The sequence below is a fragment of the Poeciliopsis prolifica genome, unplaced genomic scaffold (assembly GCF_027474105.1).
Source record: "Poeciliopsis prolifica strain line A6 unplaced genomic scaffold, Auburn_PproV2 SCAFFOLD043, whole genome shotgun sequence".
NCBI lineage: Eukaryota > Metazoa > Chordata > Actinopteri > Cyprinodontiformes > Poeciliidae > Poeciliopsis > Poeciliopsis prolifica.
In genome coordinates, this window is record NW_026562418.1 from 3,212,575 (window position 1) to 3,235,001 (window position 22,427).

General features: G+C 40.3%; 1 protein-coding gene across 1 annotated transcript in view; it reads right to left on the bottom strand.

Moving 5' to 3' along the window:
• The window catches only part of fam135b (family with sequence similarity 135 member B), a 46,645-nt gene that overhangs the window by 21,249 nt on the left and 2,969 nt on the right, over positions 1-22,427 (bottom strand). The window contains exons 2-7 of the mRNA XM_055055877.1: positions 15,925-16,021; positions 10,265-10,344; positions 5,926-6,065; positions 3,380-3,450; positions 3,082-3,255; positions 1,456-1,582 (exon numbers count right to left, since the gene is read on the bottom strand). Of these exons, the coding sequence (XP_054911852.1) occupies positions 1,456-1,582; positions 3,082-3,255; positions 3,380-3,450; positions 5,926-6,065; positions 10,265-10,344; positions 15,925-16,001 (669 nt within the window). The 5' untranslated portion in view covers positions 16,002-16,021. The remainder of the gene's footprint in view (positions 1-1,455; positions 1,583-3,081; positions 3,256-3,379; positions 3,451-5,925; positions 6,066-10,264; positions 10,345-15,924; positions 16,022-22,427) is intronic.

The following is a 22,427-nucleotide window of genomic DNA, read 5'->3' on the forward strand; positions in this document are numbered from 1 at the left end:
TTCACCTGCAGGTATGTGGTACGTGGCGCTTGTGAGCATAACTCGCTGCTTTGATCAAACCAAACCGCCCCCTGTGGCTTAACCAGAGCTTATTAAAGCGCCCAGCAGGAGGTGGGGGTGGGGGGTTAATAGGGTGAGGCAGGGGGCTAGCTCTGGAGCTCATTAGGATTTACAGTGCTGGCTGTGACGTCCGCATGCAGGGAAAAAAAAAACGCTACCTGCAGCTTTACAACTGTACTTTGAAATAATTAGAGAACATGCAACACACTGAGAAAAGTACAATATGATTTCATATCTGCGCTTGTTGCATGTTCTCGTTTCTAAATTCTGCTAACAAGAGCAGAACGGCTAGATGAGCGTTACCGGAGGAACCAGAAAGTCGTTTGATAATGTCTAATTATTGATCAAACTCGACATTTTCCTGTATATGCGATGAAAATCAACGACAACTGAATAAAAAAAATGGAACAAGTATCTGTTTACAAATCTATTCGTCTCCTGTGACCAAGAGACGTTTCAATTTGTTAAATTACAACAATCTCTGCCCAGGAAAGTCCAGAAGAGGCCATACTCAAGTGACCAGATTTACATTAAGTTAACAATAAGACAGTAACTGTAACCCTACCCATTTAAAATTTTGTTGCGCTTTCTTGCATAACGACAACAAAAAGGAAATCTAATTCTTCTATGGTTTCGAAAGTCTCCAAATCCCATCGCATTAAAGTGGATGCACTGAACCAGTTAAAATTTCAAATGAAAATCTAACTGATAATGCGTATTGATAATAGATGGCAAGTGTAGTAGAATAAGGTGTTTTTTTGTCATTATTTCTGCCTGGGTTGTCTTTAATGCCATCAACGTTTTGGCAAATGCCGCGTGCCAATGAATCAAACACCGTTAAATGTTGCTCCTGCCATGTGGCTCGACAACACAATGTGTGACCAAACCTGTAATACCTAAGATTTTTTCATTGCCATAGTGTGTGGTCTGTCCGGTTACCAACCAGGAAGTAGGTAACTGGATTGCATAGATGCTATAGACACAGCGAGTGTATAAGAATTAAAAATATTCACAGCAGATGTGCCACAGAAGCCTGTCACACTACTGCATGCTCCCTGTTGATGGCTACCATCAGTTTCAGATGGCCATGCTGAGGCCTGCATGCAGAGACATGTGGGTTACTCTAACATTATGAACAGACACATTGCTGCACAGTGGTAATCACTGCGTCGAACTTCAGAGCCCAAGCAATAGCAGATTCAGAAGCAGAATATGTGATTCTCAATCAGGATGATGCACTCAAGTCAGAAACCAAGTTCCAAAACTGTTACGTTTATGTCAGTGTTTTGTTCAATGCCTTTAAAAGAGACAGGCAGCGGAACACCTGGCAGACTGAGGACGACGTGTTGAGTGAGATATAATTAGCTTTGACTTTTCTGCAAAAGGTTAACATACCTCAGAGATGACAGGCTTGCAGTAGCCAGCTCCGAACACCAGGTTCTCCACAGACACAGCAGACGGGTCGCTCACGCTCTCAGGCGAGCCTTTCCCCAGCCAGGTGCCCTTCCCCGTGCGCGCAAAGCTGGAGAGAGAGCAGAGCGGACGCATGAATTGACTGGCAGTGAATGTGTGTGTGTGTGTGTGTGTGTGTGTGTGTGTGTGTGTGTGTGTGTGTGTGTGTGTGTGTGTGTGTGTGTGTGTGTTTGTGTGTGTGTGTGTGTGTGTGTGCGTGTGTGTGTGTGTGTGTGTGTTTTGGGAAAAGCAAACTTAATGATATTGTTTCTGGTTAGATAACTTCAAATTCAGTACCCTGCCATAATAGAAACTGCATTTTAAGCATTTCACTTCTAAAATCGTGTGTAGCCATGTCTGCGTACATTATCAATTTATCTATTGGTTGGCACAAGAAATCTGAATTTTAACTCCTTTAAACCCCCGAACGTCATTTCTGTTAAGAACTTATTTGTTTTTTTTTATAGCCGTCATACAGGAATCTTGTTCGGGTTCTCAAACCCAATTTCTTTGGTGTCTTTAACAGAAAATCCAAAGAAACAAAGCATAATTCTGCAATTTACTCGGCTTTGCATTACTAACTCACTGTTTGTATCGAAAAGGAGACAGATATTCAGATCATTTGACATCCCACTGCTGAGTGGTACTTATCCCAGTGCTCATGTGTGGCTTTCTGTCTAGCAGCTGTACCTTCAAAAACAGATACAGTAGATGACAGGAGACTTAATCACATCAAGCATACGCAGTGACCAAAATAACAGAAGCACTCGACCACACACGATCCGAATGTATTTGAACGATGAGGCGTAAACGAGCAACGGAGCTGGCAGTACGGATGAACTGGTGTTCTCTTGTCGGTGGCATGTGACGATCTTTTGAGTCAGGGTGTGAGCAGTAATTTGGCCAGGAAAGGACGGAGACAGTGGTTGCTGGGTCGTCCACACTTGGTTAAAGCTAGGCTGAAATTAGGTCAGTGGAATATTAAACTTGTGGAAGATGGGGGGTGACTGACCAAGCAACACCTTAAAACCCATCAGAACTCCTAAAATCACTACAAGAGGTGACCTGGAGGTTTGCTAATGAGGCTCTTTTGTATTCATTTAGAACTATGATTTGGTCGAACATGGAACACCTGCTTCCTATATGGCGCATTGTTCCAAAAGCAGCCATCCCAAGACTGACAACACAATCATCTACTATTGGTGTGGTCTCTCCTGTCTTCCTGGTTTCCTGACATTCCAACTGGTTCCCATGTTAAACCAACCCTCATGCTGAGCAATTGTCCAAACCCAAAATGCTGCTCCCTTCAGACTCCATCAGGCAATGCAGGCTGACGCACTTTTATGAGAGAACCCCAACGCCCAGTCGTCTTCACTTCCTGCTTAGACTAACTGATGGATGCTTGGTCACGTCCTCTGGAGACGGCTCCACTGAATTAACACCTCTGTGCAAATGAAATCATTTACATACCCACTGTCAGCTCAAATTGTGAGAGTACATTGGGTTTTTTTTTTTTTTTGCTTTGTTGCATTTTTTGTGAAACGTTTGCAAACCGTAATGAAACTCTACCTGATTAGCGGTTGGTGTAAGGCAACCAGTGAGGCATGCACGGAGACAGAAATGACAGACAAGTGGAAGTAGTCAAACATGACAGGGACGTGATGGTGAAGGCCTCGCCGCGGATGGAAGTGGAGCCTCAGGGTCCGACTGCTGATCAATGGGACCGTCACTATCTCTGCCAACCTGGAGAGATTATAGATGGCAGACGGAGTAGAAGGGAACAACAAATATTTCAGTATTTAATACTTCTCTTGGCCCGCTATCACCAAAAACCGCAGGTTTTAACCAAGTGAGCAGGAAAACCTACTGCTGCTCATTGTCGGTGAAGTGAAGATCCAACTTCAACTGGAAGTCCACCTCACTCAAGGCTTCCTCCAACTGCAAAACCCACAAAATCATATTCATGCATGATGTCACTCAATCATCAGAAATGATGAATAAATTATTTGTTACCAAGTTGACCACCATGAATGCACCTTTTTTACTCAACACACAGAAACGTGCCTTTCTGGTTGGCCAAACTTGCTTCGTCACTTCAGGTGAAGGGCGTTTATCGTTTATCATTTATTGTGATGAATGTCGCACAGAGGCTGACGTTTTCGGCTTTTTTTCTAAAAATGATGATTTTCCACTAAATTATAAAAACACATCTGAGATTAGAATATTACATTAGACCAATAAAAATATATATTTTAATACAGAAATGTGGGTTTGATGAAATAGAAGTTTAGTATGTGCTTAAAGGTTAATATTTTCAAAGCGTATCAATTTCAATTGGAGCACCTGTTCTAATTCATTAGATATGACTGTATTTAGAGGTATCACAGTAAATACACTCCTTCACAATTACACTGTGTTGGCCTAATAAAATGTTAAATGAAAAGCTGTTTTTACAGTGAACAAACAAAAGCCTGTATTAATTATGGAAGCAGCACTATCTTAAAGAAAAAAAAGGCTTTCCTTTTTTGTATCTCAGCAGAGTGCAAGTACAAATGTTTTCAGTTGTGCCTCGCATCGATGTTTAGATTGATCAAGCGTACGTTCGTGTGTCCGCAGGGGAAATGAAGGGCTATTTGTGTCTGTGCTCTCTGTGGCTCTGAGCAGCAGATGACCTCCGGAAGGTTAATGAGCGGGAAGCTCTCAGGAGGTCCCTTGCACGTGTCTGAGCCTCCACTTAAACTTCCACATTTGATGAAATCTCCTAAAATTAGAAGTGTTTCAAGAGGACCAGGGAAGCCGTATCAATCATGGAAGGAAAGGGTTGATGCGCCAGCAGCGGGGGACCTAACAGGTGATTAGCTCTGAGTAGCACCGAGCTGCCCACAGAAGATGGCTGCCTTCTCTCCAAAGCGGGCCGGGTTCGATCCTCCAGGATGAATCCACGGTGAAAACGGAAAGGACAGCACATCGATAGCTGTCCGCCAGGTTTACAGAGATGGTCATTGGAGCCGTAACGGCCATTCTGGGGCACAGACAATTAACATGCATGTCAGCTGAAGCGTATCAATTCCAGGAGGCAGATCACTGAACCCGCTGATCCTCGAAGTGGGTGATGCATCTCTTAGTAATAATAAAGGGCAGCGCTCATTTGGACAGCAGATTAGCTTTTCTAGCCTGCAGCTTTGCCCCAGTATTGACTTCCTCTCTCTAATTTCATCATCATAATAATTAAAGTCAAAATATTTTGAGGGATGTTATGTTTGACAGTTAATCACTATGCTAGTAGGTTCGGATCCAACTTGAACCTACTAGCATAACATAAGAATGTCATGATGATCACATTTATTGATCATTATTATACTGCACATCACTTTTTAAAACGGTAATCCACCAATCAGTTTGCTCATCTTAATGCAGAACAACGACCTTCATTTCTATTTACACAATAAGAAGCTATTTGTCTTTAATGATCCTTTTATTGCCACATCAATAACTAATATAATTTTTTAAACGGTATTCTCTTTTTTCAGTGTGTCTCTTTTCAATGCTTTCAAAACGCACAAGAGACACACAACAGCTTTGTTGTTGTTGTTGTTTCTGTTTGTTACATTTAGCAGCAACAATTGAACAAATTTGAACATAGAACCTATTTTAATATTGGACAAATACACTTAAAAAACAGAAATCTGTTTTCAAAATGATTGATTTTTTTCAATGGACATCAAGCAATTCAGACCAATTAATTGTCCCCCTTATTAAATGATTTAACTGTCGAGTCAACTTATCGCTGGTCACACTCCCGTCTGAATACTTGCTGCTGATCTGACATCATGAAGCGAGTCAAATGAGCTCAAATATGAAAAAAAAAACCCAACAAACAAACAGAAATCTAAAGAAATCCAGAAACAGATATGAAAGTGTTTACATGCAGTTCTGAGAAATACACTAATATAAAAAAAACAAACCTTTCTATTCAAATTGCTGTGTTTCTATTAAGATCGTTTATTTTCATAAATCCGATTTGCGCAATTTTAAGGTGAACGGAAACGCAGATTTTGATGAAATCCTGTGATTAGAGTGTGTTAAGGCTGAGAGACATTTCTATTGTAACATTTACTGCTACACCCTAAGAGGATTGTAAAGGGAAGAACGGCCTTTTAGCTTAATAAGGACACAGTAGAAAGCACCATTAGTTAATACTAACTGTATTTGTTTCTTTATCAGGATGTAAAGCAGGAGTCCACTGAGAGCTGAGGAACATTTAATAATGACTTTTTAATGTTTTCTCAGGAAAACAGGAAAGCAAACTACAATGTGATTGTTTTAACTGCTGTGCTGTATATACTCACCGTTTTAAATTCTACTTTGACTAGAAAATTAAGTGGGTTTTTGTACAGATAATGTGTGACTCACCCTTTCTCCATCCAGCAGTAGGTGGACTTTGAAGATCATGCAGTCGTTGACAGCAATCTCCTCGTTTCTGTAGAGGATCTGAAAGATCCGGCTGAAGACGCTGCCGTCGTACACCCCCATGGAGCTGAAGCTGCACTCTCCTGGTGGAGGACATGACCAAACGGCACAATAATTAGCAGCTTGCTGCTGCAGGGCGATCGTTAGCGCGCTCAAGGGCAACCATCAGTGTGCACAGTTCACATGTCAGGCCTGTTACAACTAACTAGTTGTAAAAAAAATAAAAATAAAGATGGCAGAATATTTCCTTTTGCTTTAAAGTGGACGTATTATGTGTTTTCCAGGCACATAGTGCCATTTTATAGTACAATCATGTCGCTATGGTATTATCAGTTATTCTAAAAGAATACTCTATATATCAAATAAGTCTTAAAATAAATATGATTTTGCAATTTAACGCCTTGAAATTGGCAAACATTCTGGGACATTCTGGGAGACAGACATTTAACATGCAACAATTCCAGGAGGCAGATCGCTGAACCCGGCTGAAATTGGGCCTCTGTAAAGCTCCTGCTCTTTCTGAATCTGCGCCTTCAGGAAGTCATCACAATTCTTTCATGACTTCCTGCACTGCACTGCAAAGGCGTAAACTCGTAAACTGCAGCTCTGAGGAGGATCTTTGTCCTCGAAGGCGGAGCTAGGTCCACCAAGTTGTTTGGCCGTTGTGATTAAAGGATTTCTCCAATATGCATGAAAAAAAATAAATAAATCAAAGCAGCACACCAGGTATGTTTTTGATGAGGGGATGACGTTATAACATACCGTCCCTTTAAAGTGATCTTACGTTTGACATTTCTGGTAATTCTCTTGCTGTTTGCATCTTTTCCTCCTTAACTTCTGCTGCAGAAAAAAAAAAAAAAAAAAAACTTGCTTCCCACTGTGAGTCCCAGGAGGTCTCAGTAATCCCCCCGCTGAGCTTTTGCCCTTTTCCGTCCCGTTCTCATTCTGCCCCTCTCCGCAGGCCTCCTCCCAACAAAGCTGTCGCTTTACCTGCAGCATCAAGCAGCGCGAGGCGGGAGCATTGATGTGCAGCAGCGCCAAATGTCAAAGACTCTGTGGTCGTGTCAAAGCTGAGATTTTCTGAAATGCCTCCTTTTTTTCGGAATCTATGACTCTTTTTTTTCTCCCCCAAGTGCTTCTTCTGTGCACTTGATGAAATTCTTTTCAATAATGCACTAAATGCTAATCTCCCACATTCCATTCGCTTAGGGGTGTGTGAGTCTTGATCTACATCATCTGCTGAGGAAAAAAGCTGATTTTCCCTTGATGCAAGAAAACATGGAGGACCTAAGCACAGAGACGAAGTGGAAAAATTACACCTTAAAGTGTGAAAAAAATATTACAGCATACAGCTGTAATTTTTTTAAAGGAGCTCGTGAGAAATAAAGCAACATAAAGAGGTTAAATCCAGCGAAAGAGGGACCAGAGGAGCTAATTACAGGTGAGTGGTCGCAGCCGGGGAAGGGAGCAGGTAGAAGCAACATACCTGTTCGCTTCTGATTGTCAGAGGAAAAAGAAATTATTAGGTAATAGACAAATGTATTAGTATTGAGAGAGCAAAAGAGACACTGTACCCCATTACTATGTATGCTTAACATAATAGGAAGTCAAGCTACTACCTTCATGCTTATTTTATCTGGATCTGGTGTGATTTTACTTCAGCAGAGAATACATCGATATTCACTGCAAGAACACAAAATCTTACCATTGTTTTGTTAATTTTGGCCTGGTTTCTAATGCAGGCATCTCAGTACAGTTGAAATAAGACAAAACTGTAAGTTACAAGTAACTTGTCAGCAACTTTAATATTGATGAAAAAGTGTCTTCACTTATAACGAGACATTTTCTCCATGTTAGAAGTGACATGATCTGACACTTGTTAAAACAAGCACCTGTGTGTTGCTGAAAAGTTATTTGTAAGTCTTTTTTGTTTTGGTCTTATTTCAAGTGTACCAAGATATTTAAACTAGAAACTAGACCAAAAGAGTTACTTGGTAATATTTTGTGTTTTTGCAGTGTAACTCTTCGATAACTCGACAAATTGGACTCCTGCAGACGTGCGGTGGCATTTGACCCCCACCAGCCACAGAGGACGCTGGAACGCGTCAGGCAGCACTTGACAGGGATGACGAGGGTCACATTGTGGGCTTCCATGAGGCTGAGTGGTAGGATTACGCAAGCGGCGGCCATGTTGGGCCGACAGATGGCCTGATTCTGAAACCAACGGGTAAGCCAGGGCACCCACACACACTCGGTGGAGTCTTTGATCATCCGAAGCGACGCCAGGGGTCGACGCATCGTGTGCCAAGCGTGACAGGAAGCCGTGACATCTGTGGACGTCTTCCAGAGACGAGGATCACAATCCTACTGTCAAAACAAACGCGTGGGCTCGCTGTCGGATGCTCCATCAGCCTTCTGGTGACATATCTGCTACTTCATCCATGATACCCGCTGTATATCTACAGCTAACATGAAAAGTTGTCACACCTGTGATAAAGTGCCAGGTTTTTGTGATTTATTAAAACGAGACCAAAATAGGGGAGGGCTTGATGTGGTTTTATCACAATATTTTGTGGTGTTTTTGTGATAATGATAAAAATGTTCATAAGAACTACTCATTACCTCTTTTTTTTCTGTAACTGTATGGATGTGACTGTATGAAATGGCAATCAAAGGCCCACAAGGGCAAACACTGCTCTTGAAAACCAATTTGAAATAAGCTTCTTTAGGATGCCAGTCACAGAAAGAAGTGTGATTTGTATAACCAAACTGCATAGTGTTTCTGTATTTCACCATATTTTCAAGTTTGTCGATATTCTCCCGGTGGAGAAATAAGTAAAACAATCCCAACAACGGCAGAGCCAGTTCTGATGGGTTTTAAACAGACATATTTGGAATTTATCATGACGACGACGGATCAAAAATTCTTGTCGCGGTAAGAAATCTATCTCGACGAATGATAAACGATGCGATAAATAATCAGGCCTCGACCAAAATAAACATTGTCATGGCAATTTCCTTCTTCAATGTGATCCATTACCTGTTCAGCTTAATTGTAAAACCAAAAAAGGAAAGAAAAACTTTCTCTTTTTGAAAGACTGAGGGAGAGTTAGAAGTTTTTTTCATTGATCTGGTGCAACGTTCTAATCTTACATGTTGTGTTTTCATCACTTCTAAGTGAAAAGGCCTCATAATTAAGAGAAATGAAGACTGGAAAACACTGATTTGTGTGTAATTCAAGTATGATGTGTGAGTCAGTTACTGAAATATAAGGATTTGAAGTTTAAGAGTGTAAACAACTTTCCAAACAGAGGGGTTTAGGTTATTATTTTTTTATTTATCTTTATGTGACTCACATTTGTGTTTGAAAAAAAAAAAACCCTGAAATTTTAACAGGAATGAGTGAAGATTTTATATCCACTGCACCCTCCCTTCAATGCTCTGCAGATTCTGATCCAATCAAACCATGATTCTGGTTTCGAGTACTGCGTTGTTGTAATTTATTTTTACTTCGGTTGGAAATGTTGGCACGTTTTGTTCCCGCACTACCGTGCGCACCAGGCCGGGTTCTGACGGTTTGGGGCAGCGAGACGTTAGAAACCAGTCAGCGATTCTCCACTGGAAATAATCTCCAGCGGACTATTCACCTACAACCGCTCTTTATTGTGCCAATACAAGGAAAACACCCAGTTCGTCCTAGGAGAGGTAGCGCATCTCTTGATGTTTAAACACTCAATACCCCAACAAACACAAATCAAATGACTCGGTAGTGGGGGAAAAAAAATAAAATCCTTCACACAAAATCCCTCTTTTCCCCTCCACCCCCCAGAAACGTCACGCTGGATTATTTCCGGTGTGAGTGTGGATGCTTTAATCCATTTCCGTGGCTGGAGAGCTGATTGGTGCATTTTAAATTCAGAATCCAGCGTGAGAGGAGTGCGCTGCCTAATGCGTGACCTTGTGAGGGGATCTGTGGAGGAGAGGACGGCTGCAGCCCTGATCCTCACTGTAACACACGCTGCTGTAGAGGATGTGAAAAACATGCTGGTTTAAGATAAATAAATAAATAAATAAAAAACCTCAGTCCATTTATTCAGACCTGCTTAATTTCGCAACCAGATGATTACTTTTTTTTGTTTGTTTTTTTACACCAACAATATGTCAAAGTAAAACCATTACAAATATCAAACTGGGAGCTAACTCAGAGGGCAGACACATCCCTTGTGTGCGTGCGTGCGTGCGTGCGTGCGTGTGAAGAGAAAAATCCAATATGTCGGCTCACCTGCATTGTCTGCAGTTGTCACGGTCAACCTGTGGGGCACTCGAGGTGAGACTTTCAGTGCTGCTCGTATCTGGTAGAAGCTGAGAAGACACAAAAACCCGGCAGTTAAAAATACATATAAACAAACAAACAGCGACACTTCCTTTTGATAACACAACACCAGGAATTGTTCCAGTTTTCAACTAAGATTTTACATACAAATTTATGTAAATTTTGGTACTGAAAAAAGCTGAAAACTACCTTTGGTTTTTTGGTTGTTTTTTTGGCTAGCTAGGCAAATGGCCTGATTCTGAAACCAACGGGTAAGCCAGGGCACCCACACACACTCGGTGGAGTCTGTGCATACAGAGGTTTAGCTCTGTATGCCAGAGCTAAACCTCTGGCCCTTTGAAATGCTGGATTCAGCCATATTCCAGCTTCAAAATGTGAAGTAGTATCAATAAGGTGGAGGGTGGACATTTTTGACACTGGATTTCGGACATCTCAATTTCAAAAATGTGAAATTTGGTCAGAATGTGGAGTTGTGCTATCGTAGTGGGACACGATCAAGCTAAGACATGTTTTGGAGAAATAGACAGAGAGCTTCAATTCAACTTAAAAATTTTAATATTTACACATTCGACATGCTGTTGTGTACCATTTCTCTTACGTCCAGAGATCTGAATGGCAAAGAAAGCCTTTAATTTAATTTAACGTTTAATTTGTCTGCTACCTGCTAAAAAAAAGGTTAATGTTTTAAATTATAGACATCCTGATAAGTGTTTAAAAAGGCTCAATGTCACATTTTGAGTTTGTTTACATAATATGAAAATATAAAAAATGAAACACTTCCACACTTTTAGATTACAACTCCAAAGTTTTATATATTTCATTTGATTTCATGAATGTCAAAGAGGAAGAATGAAGACGCTTTTTTGTCTTATAAATAGAAATCTTTTGAACATTTGTGTCCAGCCCCATGAGTCGACGCCAACTAGAAATCCTTTGAGTGTGTCTCTGCACATGTACACTGTGTGCTCACTAATTAGGGAAGTAAATACTTGAACATTCTGTTTGATTTTAATTTGGGCCCTGTCCACACTGCGTTAATTATTTGCAGGCTAAATACAAACATTTACAGATGACAGGGACATGTACCGGTGATCACTTATGAACCTTCAGCTCACCAGAAACACAAACCCCAGATGGAATACTATTGCTGCTGTTCCAGCAACAAAAGACAAACAAAACCTAAATCTGACTATGGTGGATGTTTTGCCAATATTTAATTATTATTGCCAGATCAGTAATTTGTAAATTACTTTAGCAAAAAAAAAAAACAAAAACAAAAAAATAGTTAAAAATTAAAGCCTTTGTGAAACATATTCTGTTTCTTTAACAAAACCTTCACCAAACAGATTATGACTCCACGCCTTGCCTATGATTAGCATGCATTTATTGATTTTTCCACAGTTCTTTATGATGTGGGCACTGCACTCACTAATCATGTGATCTTGCAATGATAATAAACTTGCAATATGTTGTGTTGGGATGACTGACATCATGCTAATCTAAACCCTGTTTCAGTTGGATTTGCTCTCTGACCTGATGCGTGCTAATTACCATCCCTAATATAAGTTAATGACAATGTATGTTGGATTATGGAAGTTTTAGTACTGCAACACCACTGTAGTCCTGCAATGTGAAAGAATTAACGGGTGACAATTTATCAGATGCATACATTTCAATTATTATTCTGTAGCCATAACAAAGTTTTATTTGCAAAGCAGCTGTAGAAGATCCATTAGTCAATATTTGGAAGAAACCTCTGAAACTCTGTCATGGTATTCAAACTTCTTAAAACCGTGGTAGTTTTTTATTTTTTGGGAAATTTGAACTTAACGCTTAATTACATAACAAATCCAACCAGTCTCCTGAGTTTATGACAAAATGTGTTCTTACGTTTACATCAAAACACAAGAAAGTGGGGAAAAAAAAGAAGAAAAAAAATCCTTTACTGTATTTACTGTTGTGGTGCCTAGTAGGCCAGTTACAATAAGCAACAAATCAATTAATCGCATGATAAAATAAAGTGAACAATAATTTCCAGGTGCACTCTCTTATTTGATTTGGTCGCACCTCTCTCTTGCTATCAAAGAAACAGAGCAAATTTGTACATTTTGTACTGCTCACATCAACTGACATGCTACTTAATTAATTTTTTTTTTTTTACAAGTCAGCTCAGTGAAAGATATTTCTCTTGTAGTTTAAATGAATGCAGGTGGGGCAGAGCTAATATCTGCTTTAATTCAAACTCCAACAATCGATGCTTGGAACAAACTGAAATATGAAAACTTGTATTTGTCGGGCAGGTCAAGTCAGGTCAGGTCGGTCCGTCTCTGGACACAGACATGGCTTCACTGTTCGGTAGAGCAGTCGAGAATGTCAGTCTGGAATAAATAAGGACAGCTTTTCATGGCCACATTAATTCACTATCTCCTGCAATAAATTGCATTAAATTCTATTATCATTCAGTCAACTCAATGATAATTTATAGGTGTCAGTTTCCCATTTATCAGTGCAACTCTGAACTGTGAATTCTGAAAGATCTGCAATCCTTTCTTTCTTTTTTTTTTTTTTTTTTACTAACCTCCTCTACTATCTGAGGGAAGGAGGCAGACTGTGGGAGCAGAAATATTACTTCACTAAGATAAAAGTACAATCGTGACGAAGCTTGAAGCTTGAGCATTTTTAATTTGGACTTGAAAAATCTACTTTGCTGAAGCCACAAGCCCGTGGCACTTTTTTTTTCATCTTCTTGCAGACACGTCGTGCTGGGATTAACAATCCCTTTTTTATCTAATGAAATACCAGAGAAAGAAAAGGAGAACTTGCTCTGTTGTCATTTCATTTGCTTTCATCTGAACCAGTTTGCATGTAATTTTGTTTTGGTTGGATGTGCTGTAAATTAAAGAGCTCCTCCAATTAACTGACTTTAAGGAAGTGCAAGGATTACACTATATGTGCTTATGAATTAGGCTATTCATATGCACATATAGTAGGTGTATATATTCATATGCACAGAAAGTCACATGCATTCGTATGCACATTTAAAAGACGTTCTCAATGCTTGATGTAAATGCCACATGCAGAAATGGACAAATTTTAGGTGTTTCGAAGGTGAAAGGTCATCCTAACATCCTGGTTGTCAACAAACAACTGCTTATGCAAGCATATAATTACACTATTCAGTCTAATTCTATGCTTTAATGACATGCCTTATTTGTCATTTTACATTATATTGAGAATTCCTAGTTGCACTTGGTGAACCGTTTGAAAGGTTTGTTGCAGTTTATGTTCACACGTTTCACCAAAGTAGTTTGTCAGTTGCAGCTTTTTAATGTTGATTGTTTTGCTCCTAACTGCACGGACTGAATAAATTAAAGTTGCGTTGTTTTTACATGTTTGACAAAGCATGTGAAGCTACTGGTGCATTTAAATGTACTGGTGCAGCACTATTAAATAAAGGCGTAATTTACTACATTTATGTGAGTTTAAAAAAAAGAATTGTTTTAAGTCAATTCAGCCATTTTTCTGCATCGTATCAGTATCAGCTGATACTAAGCCTCAAGTATTGGCATTAGAAGCGCGAGAAAGTGGATCAGTGCAGCAACAATGTGAACAGAAATCATTAAGTTTTCCATATTTAAAGAACAAGAATGTTAGTTGACAGATTTTCCTATACCAATAATGTTTCACTTGATATTCCTTTATTTGTGTTCTCTTCATTAAGAGATCCACAGAAAATTCTGCTGTTGACATGAGTTTGGCAGTTTGCAGTCAAATCAGCCCAGATCAGCAACAATGTTTACAACTGGAAAATCTACTCTTTTTATAATCAATGAACACATCATAGTAAGTAAAGATATACATTGGCATTAACATCCGTTATCAGCCAGTAATGAGGTTATTCTCAGCATATCATATTGATCCAAATTTCCGGTTCAAACTTTTACAAATGTCCCAGCAGCAACAAGTTGCCCTAAAAGTTGCTGTCAGTATCTACAGGTACGCAGACATCGAGAAGGTGATCCATTCTTTTCGTTTATATAAGCTCGAACAGATGGAGGGCAGATGGCAGATGTTTAATGCATGAATCGCTCAGTCATATCTGGAGCTGCTGCAAAGCCATCTTTGATATCTTTCATACATAACTCAACACAATTCAGCTACATTTCATTAATTCTGCAAATTCGGAAAGAGAGAATCCACTTCCCCCAGAATTCAATGAATCTCTTCCCTTCTACACGTAGCAGTAGGCAGCTGGCTAGCCCAAAAAAAAAAATGGCCACCACAGTTTGAGCTCGTTTACGATCACGAAATATGATAATATAAACAGTCATTGTGTTAAAACTGAATCAGTGCCACCAGAAAGCCATAGTAAGGTGACACTGTTACTGTTGAAGTACAAGCATTTGTTAGGTACACTTGAGAATCCCTCCAAAAATAATAATAGTTCAGACACCAAATAAACCTTCATAAACGCCGTGAGCTAACATCCTGGTCTTCCACATATCCGTTCTTTGGGACAGAGCCAATCAATGTGAAGGTAAAACGAATGCCGCTCCAGGATTGGCTGCTTTATAAACGCCAGCCAATAGCATGTTAAGTAGCATTGCACAATGTTATTTCAACTTCACAAGTTTCATTACAGAGGATTTTTGATATGCTCTTTTATGAAATCAATTTTCCAGGAATTATTTGGAGTCACATTCCACAGCAAAATCCGCAAACAGACGAATGCGTGAATTCTGAACCAATGCAGAACCACTTACTCTATGAATTTTTGTTTCAGTCTTTGGCAGACACACACTTTTACCTTGAAACTGTAGAACTGTGAATTTCATCGGAATTTTATTCTAAGAAATCAGACCAGAAGAATCTCATTGTGACTCATACCCATTTAATAGATACAGACTAAGAATTACTCATCCAAATCTTAACATACAAATTCAATTTATTTGTGTTTTCGTCATTAGCAGGGTTACAGAAGAGGGTAGAAATGAAAAAACACTGTTTGTAAATGACCAATGCGTCCAAAAGGTTTTTAAGTTTTTATTTCTTTGGTTCCCATTGAAGCATTCCGTGTTGCTAAGCCAACTAGCCACCAATAAGTAACTATGTTTATTAGTGGGACATGCTGATGGTGTTCTAATTAAATCCACACATTTTCACCTAAACATGCTGGCGTTTCCATGCACAAGTGCATGACAGCCGATTGTTCAGAGACTCCCTGGAAGAAACATTACCTATTTAAAGCAAAACAGAAAATTGAAATACACAGAAAAATGAGCAGATTATTCATAACGTCTGTGAAATCTTGTTTACATGTGGCCAGAGCCAGTTGTTATTAGGTTCGCAGTGGAACAAAGGAGTCTTTGCGAGGTTAATAGTTCAGAGTGTGTTTATTGGCGAGAACCTCTTGCAATTTTTGGTTTCTTCTTATTTGGGAGAACTAAAAGCCTAAAACATTTATAACCGTTACGTGAGTTATGGCCATTTGACCAGCCAGTTGGTAACTTTTATCGCTGTAGAAATGAAAATAATCCGTTAGCGTTTTTGTAGCGTGTGTCGTTTGGTGTTCCGACACGTTTAAAAGGCAACAGCCAGGATCCACTCACCCCCTCTGAAACAGATCCACATTGTGAAACTTGTGCAGTTCTACAGAAAACTCCAGCGTTCCCTGTACTTCAGACATGATCCAGTCCCACTCATCACCTGAGAAGAGAAGAACGGGACACAGATCAGGCAAACAGTAAAAGTAGAGATTGACTGATGGAACTTCTAAAATTAGCCTGCTTCATTACGTCTTCAGTCATCTGAGGTGGTGTGAGTCAGACCATCCATTGCGGGGGAATGAGAAGAACTACGCGGGCCCAAGATAGACACCTTGATCTTAATATAGCACCGATTATTACTTCTGGGATGAGATTTAATTATTTCTGTCAGGAAGAACGGAAGTGTGTGGTTGGCAGCTTCCCTGTGTTGTCCTCATAATGGAAGATAGGCATCAAAGAACGTCAGCCTTTTGCAAATGCGGTAATGACATCGCTTTCTTTTCTCGATATGAGTAAATGAATGAATGAATGAAAGAATGACTTATTCATAAAGCCCTATTTGCAGACACAGAAAGGTGGACGGATTTGTTGGTGCATTTCCATCTTGCTGAAATCATTTATTCGGAAAAGTCATTCGGTTAAAAGCAGTTGTGCATCTGCATGCGGGTTGTATCCGAATCTTTTGACACAGAGCTGTAAAGCCTGAATGCAGCAGCTCAGAAAACGGAAACTCATTCCATGAAACTCTGTGCGCTAGTGTTAAGGTAAGGCCACATCACATTTGGAGACTCTGATCCCAATAACACCCACTTCATTATAAAACATGCCACTGGTCAGTTTTACATCTGGACCAGTGGCATCATGTCATGTCGTCATGCTGGGGCCCTGAGAGCGACCCGTTCGTTTAAATGCCAAAGCATGTCATGGTTTCTGCGAAAAAAAATTTTAGACTATTGTGGCTACTTCCTTGTCACAGGAGGCTATCTCCATTCTGGAGCTAGCTCCTGATTGGACTAGACATTTGCCACTGAGTGGGTGGCGCTGGCAAATGAGAAGTAGGCTAGTTGCGTTAGCTGTGGAGAGGCTGGTCACCCACTGGATTGCCTTCTTCCTCTTCAGGCCATTAGTATTGCTAGCCTAGTATTTGCCTGCTGAATGGGAAGCTTCAATTGGAAGCCATATTTAGCTCTGTATGATACGGTATGTTTACGCTTGGTATCACCTTGAATTACAGTAAACGCAATCAAAAGAACACAAGTCAGTGGATCTAATGTATGTAGCATTCATACATACATTATAAATGTATGTATGAATGCATTCATACATGTAATCCATGCATATATCAACCGCGTACATATACGCGGTTGATATATGTAGCATTAGTATAGGCATCCCAATACTAATGCTAACCTATCAAACACACAAGCTAGCCTATCAAATGCTAAAACAAGCCTATACAATGCTAAAGCTAGCCTATATGAGCTAATGCCAGCCTATACAACTCTAATGGCCAGCAGAGGAAGAAGGCAATTCAGTGGGTGACTAGTCAAGGAATCATAGACATTAGCCTCTCCACAGCTAACACAAGTGGATGTTTTTCCCATTTGCTATCATTGATCAAATCAGTAGCTAACTTTGGAATGGATATAGGAAGTGATTGGCGTAGCTGAATTCAATGATTTTTAGATGCAAGAACATACTGACATGTCACATTTTGAAACTCAGCTGATTCATATTAATCCTTCAATAGTCCTTGAATTTGTAGATTTACATCTGACCGAGAAAAAAAACAACAAACACTCAATGTGCTTAACAGAATGACGCGGCTGGGAAGTCAGTGTAATTGGGTTCATTAGTCCCTGTGGAAAACGAAGCATGATTGTGTTTTGCAGTGCACACACCTTGTCTACAACTCTTATACTTCACATACAACAGCATCGAGAGAAAGTGCACGCTGAAAGCTGAGCTCCAACCAGTCAACGCTGACAGTGTTTACAACAAAGACTATCAAATGACCTCGCATTGAACGCTGTGAAATGCAATCCACACAAACACGGTCGGACGGGGTTGGCGTTCCTGCATCGGGCTGCGAAAACAGACAAGGGGAGTCATAAGTTGAAAGGAAGCGGCACTCAATAACATGTCAATAAACATAAATATAGTCCTGGCAGTGGAATACCTCGCTAAAGTATAGCTGTGCTCAGAGAGCTGATCTTCAGATGAGACGATTTGTTTTACTTCACCAGAGGAGAGTTGTAATAATGAAAGGGTTTTACTGTACAACAGCATCAACACCTGGCCTTTTCAGCATCAATGAGGTGCTTCACAAAACATCTTACACCAGCACTAACAGCTAGTCAAAATATTAAAGCCTACGTTAAGATCATTCAGTGATTTCGTTCCCACAGCAGAAATCGTATGAGGTAAGTAGCAGGAGAGAAGACAGATCTGTTGCCTTGAAGGTTTGGCACAGTTTCACAAAAAATTGTACGAGTGATGGTTTTGAACTTGTCTGCAACGCTGTTCGTTAAAGAGTAAAAGAAGTCTAACAACGAGCATATCTGCCTAAAAGAGACACTCGTGCAGCAACAGGTGGGGGAGGAGACACACTGCATCGCTATACAATTCACACCACAGAAGCAAACTCCAGTTTCTGGTGGAAGATATTAGCATGAAAATGCAGAGAAAAGTCCTTCTGAAGCATCAATTTGAAATTTTCTTAGATGATGTCGACCTGTCTTGTTCTCATGAATGCAGTACCGTGTCTCGTCTTGAGAGTGTTGTGTGTCAATACGCTCCTAGTCAGGCTCGTCGTTGTGATTCACAGAGAATCGTTTCTATTTTCGTTCTCAAATGTAAATTGAATTTCATCCTACAAGATAACCTGACCTAACCTGGTTTTAGTCCATGTAAGAATCTATGCTCTCAGTGGAATACATATGCAGACTGTTGTTTTAGTATTGCTACTCATGCTGGGATCTAAAAAATACTCTATCTTTTCTCCTTTGGTTTTAAAATGGTAAAAACATTTTTTACAGTAATATCTACAACATAGAATGATGTGATGCCATCTATTCACCAAAAAACACTAGTTTGCTGTTTTTATATTTTCTCCAAATGTAATTCAGATATAGAAATTGACCAGTACCAATTAGGAAGCAGCTTTACAAAAAAAAAAAATAGAGACTGTAAATTGATCACAAAGTACTGATTTCTGCATCTCCAGAATAAATAGGCAAAAAAGTAAAACACCATGTTTCACAGCGGTCATCGACCACAACCACCTACAAATAGCTAAAATTCATGATTACTTGAAACTCCCCATAAAAAGCCTAATAACTACCTACTTCAATAGTTTAAACACCAAACATATCTTATTATCCATCAACACACAGTGAAAACCGCAGAAGCTAATCTTATTTCCTCTCTTGGAGTGTACATTCAATCAGTGCCGAGGAGAATATGGTGCTCAATGATTGGCTGATTTGTCAACACCAACCAAAAGCATGTCAAGGACCATTGTGATGAGGGATTTCAGTCCCCCAACCTCCACTTACTATGGGCATGTCTTTGTGAATAGGCAATCGTTTGGGGTTACACAGACAAACAGAACAGAAGAATCCACAAACACTGAACTGCATAGGCCAGAGTCAGCAGTAGACCACCAGAGGCACAAAGGCCAAACTGCAGCCATTATACTTTCTCAAAAATACAGGATGGCTAAATCGCAAGAGGCGCATACTACGACGATGACTCTGGGTGTTTTCTCTTCCTTTTGCCAAAAGATTAACATATGAATCATTGTGATCTTTTGACAATCAGGTTAAGAATCTTCATAAACACCACACAGACATCTTGGAAGTTATGTCTGAAAGTCAAACCTTCGCCCGCCGACCCAGAGTCGGCATCAAAGAGCACTGCATCATCAAAGCAAAAACAGTGCCGTTCTCGGAAACAGCAAAGTGTTTTATGTCGACGCCGGTCACTGCGAGGTTTGGCCAGAGGCCAACGCTCTGTTCCCTGCTTCTGCTGAGTCAGCGGGCTGCTAGTGACAGCTGTAATGTCCCCAACCGTCACCAGATCGTTTAACGAGGGTACGTTTCCTCGTTGTTGATTCGATGTAAGCCTCCCTAATTGCTTTCCCGATCCACTGAGCTACACTGTAAACTAGCAGCCGGGGTTATCAGCTAGCTGCAGACACCAATTCATTATAAGGAGGGCCTCACTTCTGTCGCAGTATGTTAGCTTGGCAGTAAAGAAGGAGACACTGTGTACTTTGTTTAATATTGAGGCTCACAACCCTGGGGACCATCGGCCCCCAACCGAAGAAAGGACAAGAGGGACAAAGGCGGATATAATAATTGAAGGGAGGAAATATGTTGGAAATATAGCCTATAGATTTAACTAATCTACAGGATAGGTCTATAGAAATATTTAGAGAAAATGTATCAATACTGCAACAATGTGCTAGCAGCATCTTCTTTGTGAAATGTGGTTAAACTTTTAAAGTTTGTTTTGTCAAAAGAAAATGCAGCATTTCATCCCCCCCCCGTTTTGGAACACTTTATTCATCTTTGATGTACGAAACAGATCATCCATAAAGGATGACCTGAACCAACCTGCCTCTTTTATAAGGCAGGTTGGGAAGAAAAGAAAAAAGTAAAGAACCCAACAACAATGTTATTTGTTACCATGTAGCTCAGTGGATCAACTTTAAACTACATTAAAAGTCCATCTGGACAGACAAACAGAAGTAGGATGGAGAGATGTCATGAGAGTCCTTTCTGCAGATTGATATGATCCAGAAATGGCTGCCAAATCTGACGGAATCTATTTAATGTCCCTGATATTGCTAAAGATTTTTGGAAGTGCAAGTTATTATTTGTAACCAGTCGTTCCCTTTAATTTATTCTTAAATCTACTTTTAAAATAATAGCCTTTTCCGTTCAGTTATGTGTAGATTGAATTTAGTTGACTGATCAAAGCCTAACTAAATGCCTTTACGCTGAAACAGGTTGAGATTTATGAAGTGTTTATTTTATTTATTTAAAAATAACCCAAACTCACCAGCGATTCTACCTATCAGATTGTTTTTGAATCAAAACTGAGCCCCAGTGGGCCAAAGGAAGCGTCTCTGTCGTCCGTCGTGGTTGAGAGACGCTGGTGCATCAGATTTACAGAAGTACCAGAAACACGGTGATACAAAAGTTCCCCTCGGAACCCTGGCAAGTGAAAAGATAAAAACTGATTACGATTTTAACACGTTAATATCTATTAAATCAATTAATCAAAACTCCAGTTCTTGTTGGCTGTACCAACATCAATGGTGGCGATGGTAATCCTGTGTGAGTTGTTTTAAATAACATTTAAACATCACAATAAACATTTGTGCTAAACATGCATTCTAGATCTGTAAGCGTCAGTGGTTCTTATCTGAACATAAATTTATGTTTCAGATTCAGATAGGAACCTTTCAGAAGATCGTTTCACCTCTTATGAACGCTATTAATGCAATACAACTGGTATCATAAATGTGAGACCTGCTTCAGCAGCATGCTGTCCCATAAAATCCCTTCCTGCAGAAATCCAAAGTTGTTTTGAAGCTCCAATACAAAATCTGCTAAACCTGCAGCCTGACTAATGCTCCCATTCTGCTGTTTGTGCACTTTTAAAAGCTCAATCTTTTGGTTTTTCCTCTCCTTGCAGCAAATCATCAAACAGTAATCATTACAAAACAGCCATCTGGTATCTGATTACTTTTTAACGCATGCCACACACACAGGCGCACGCAGCTGCAGACACGCTGGCATTCCTGTGGGTTTCGAGGTCGCAGCAACTCTTAATTCCACCACCTTAGTGGAAGTAAAAAAAAATAAATAAATAAAACAAAGAAACAGTTGTGGCTGCCCTCAAGCTGCCCTCCCCATCCAACGGTGACATCGGCTCAGCTGGAAATGTCTGGCGAGGGCAGGATGGGGAATGTGACGTGTGTTTCCAGCGCTCAAACCAGGGAACAGCTCCATTTCGCAGCCATTATCACTTGAAGCAGCCGAACGTGAACGCAGCTCGGAGGGGCCAGAAATTAATCTGCGGCAGCATTAATCCATTCATTAACGTCCAACACCCTCTGCCAGCACGCCGAAACAGACAGAGGGCCGTCACTAAAAATAGCACGGATCGGCAGAGGCGACCAGCTCCTCTCTCAAAACCAGCATTTTTAAATAAATGCTGGTCCATCTGCCATAACGCGGCGACAAGGAGGGGGAGGAGGCCGACAGAGGATTTGCTGCGAGCGGCGAGAGAAAGAGAGAAAGAGAGAGCGAGGCCTCAACAGGAACCTCGTGAGCCCGGCCCCTGCAATCATGTGATGGCATAATCTAGCACTTTCTGAAATCCTCTGCGGTGAGTGTTGTGCTGCGTGTTGGTAAATTACAACCAAATCCCCGCGACCAGAGCTGGGCTGGAGTTGAACCGAGAGGTCAAGTTAGAGGAGGACATGACCCGGGTCTTTACGGTCTCCACTAGCAATTAAAACGTGATCAAAAGAGTTTATCATGCAACAACAA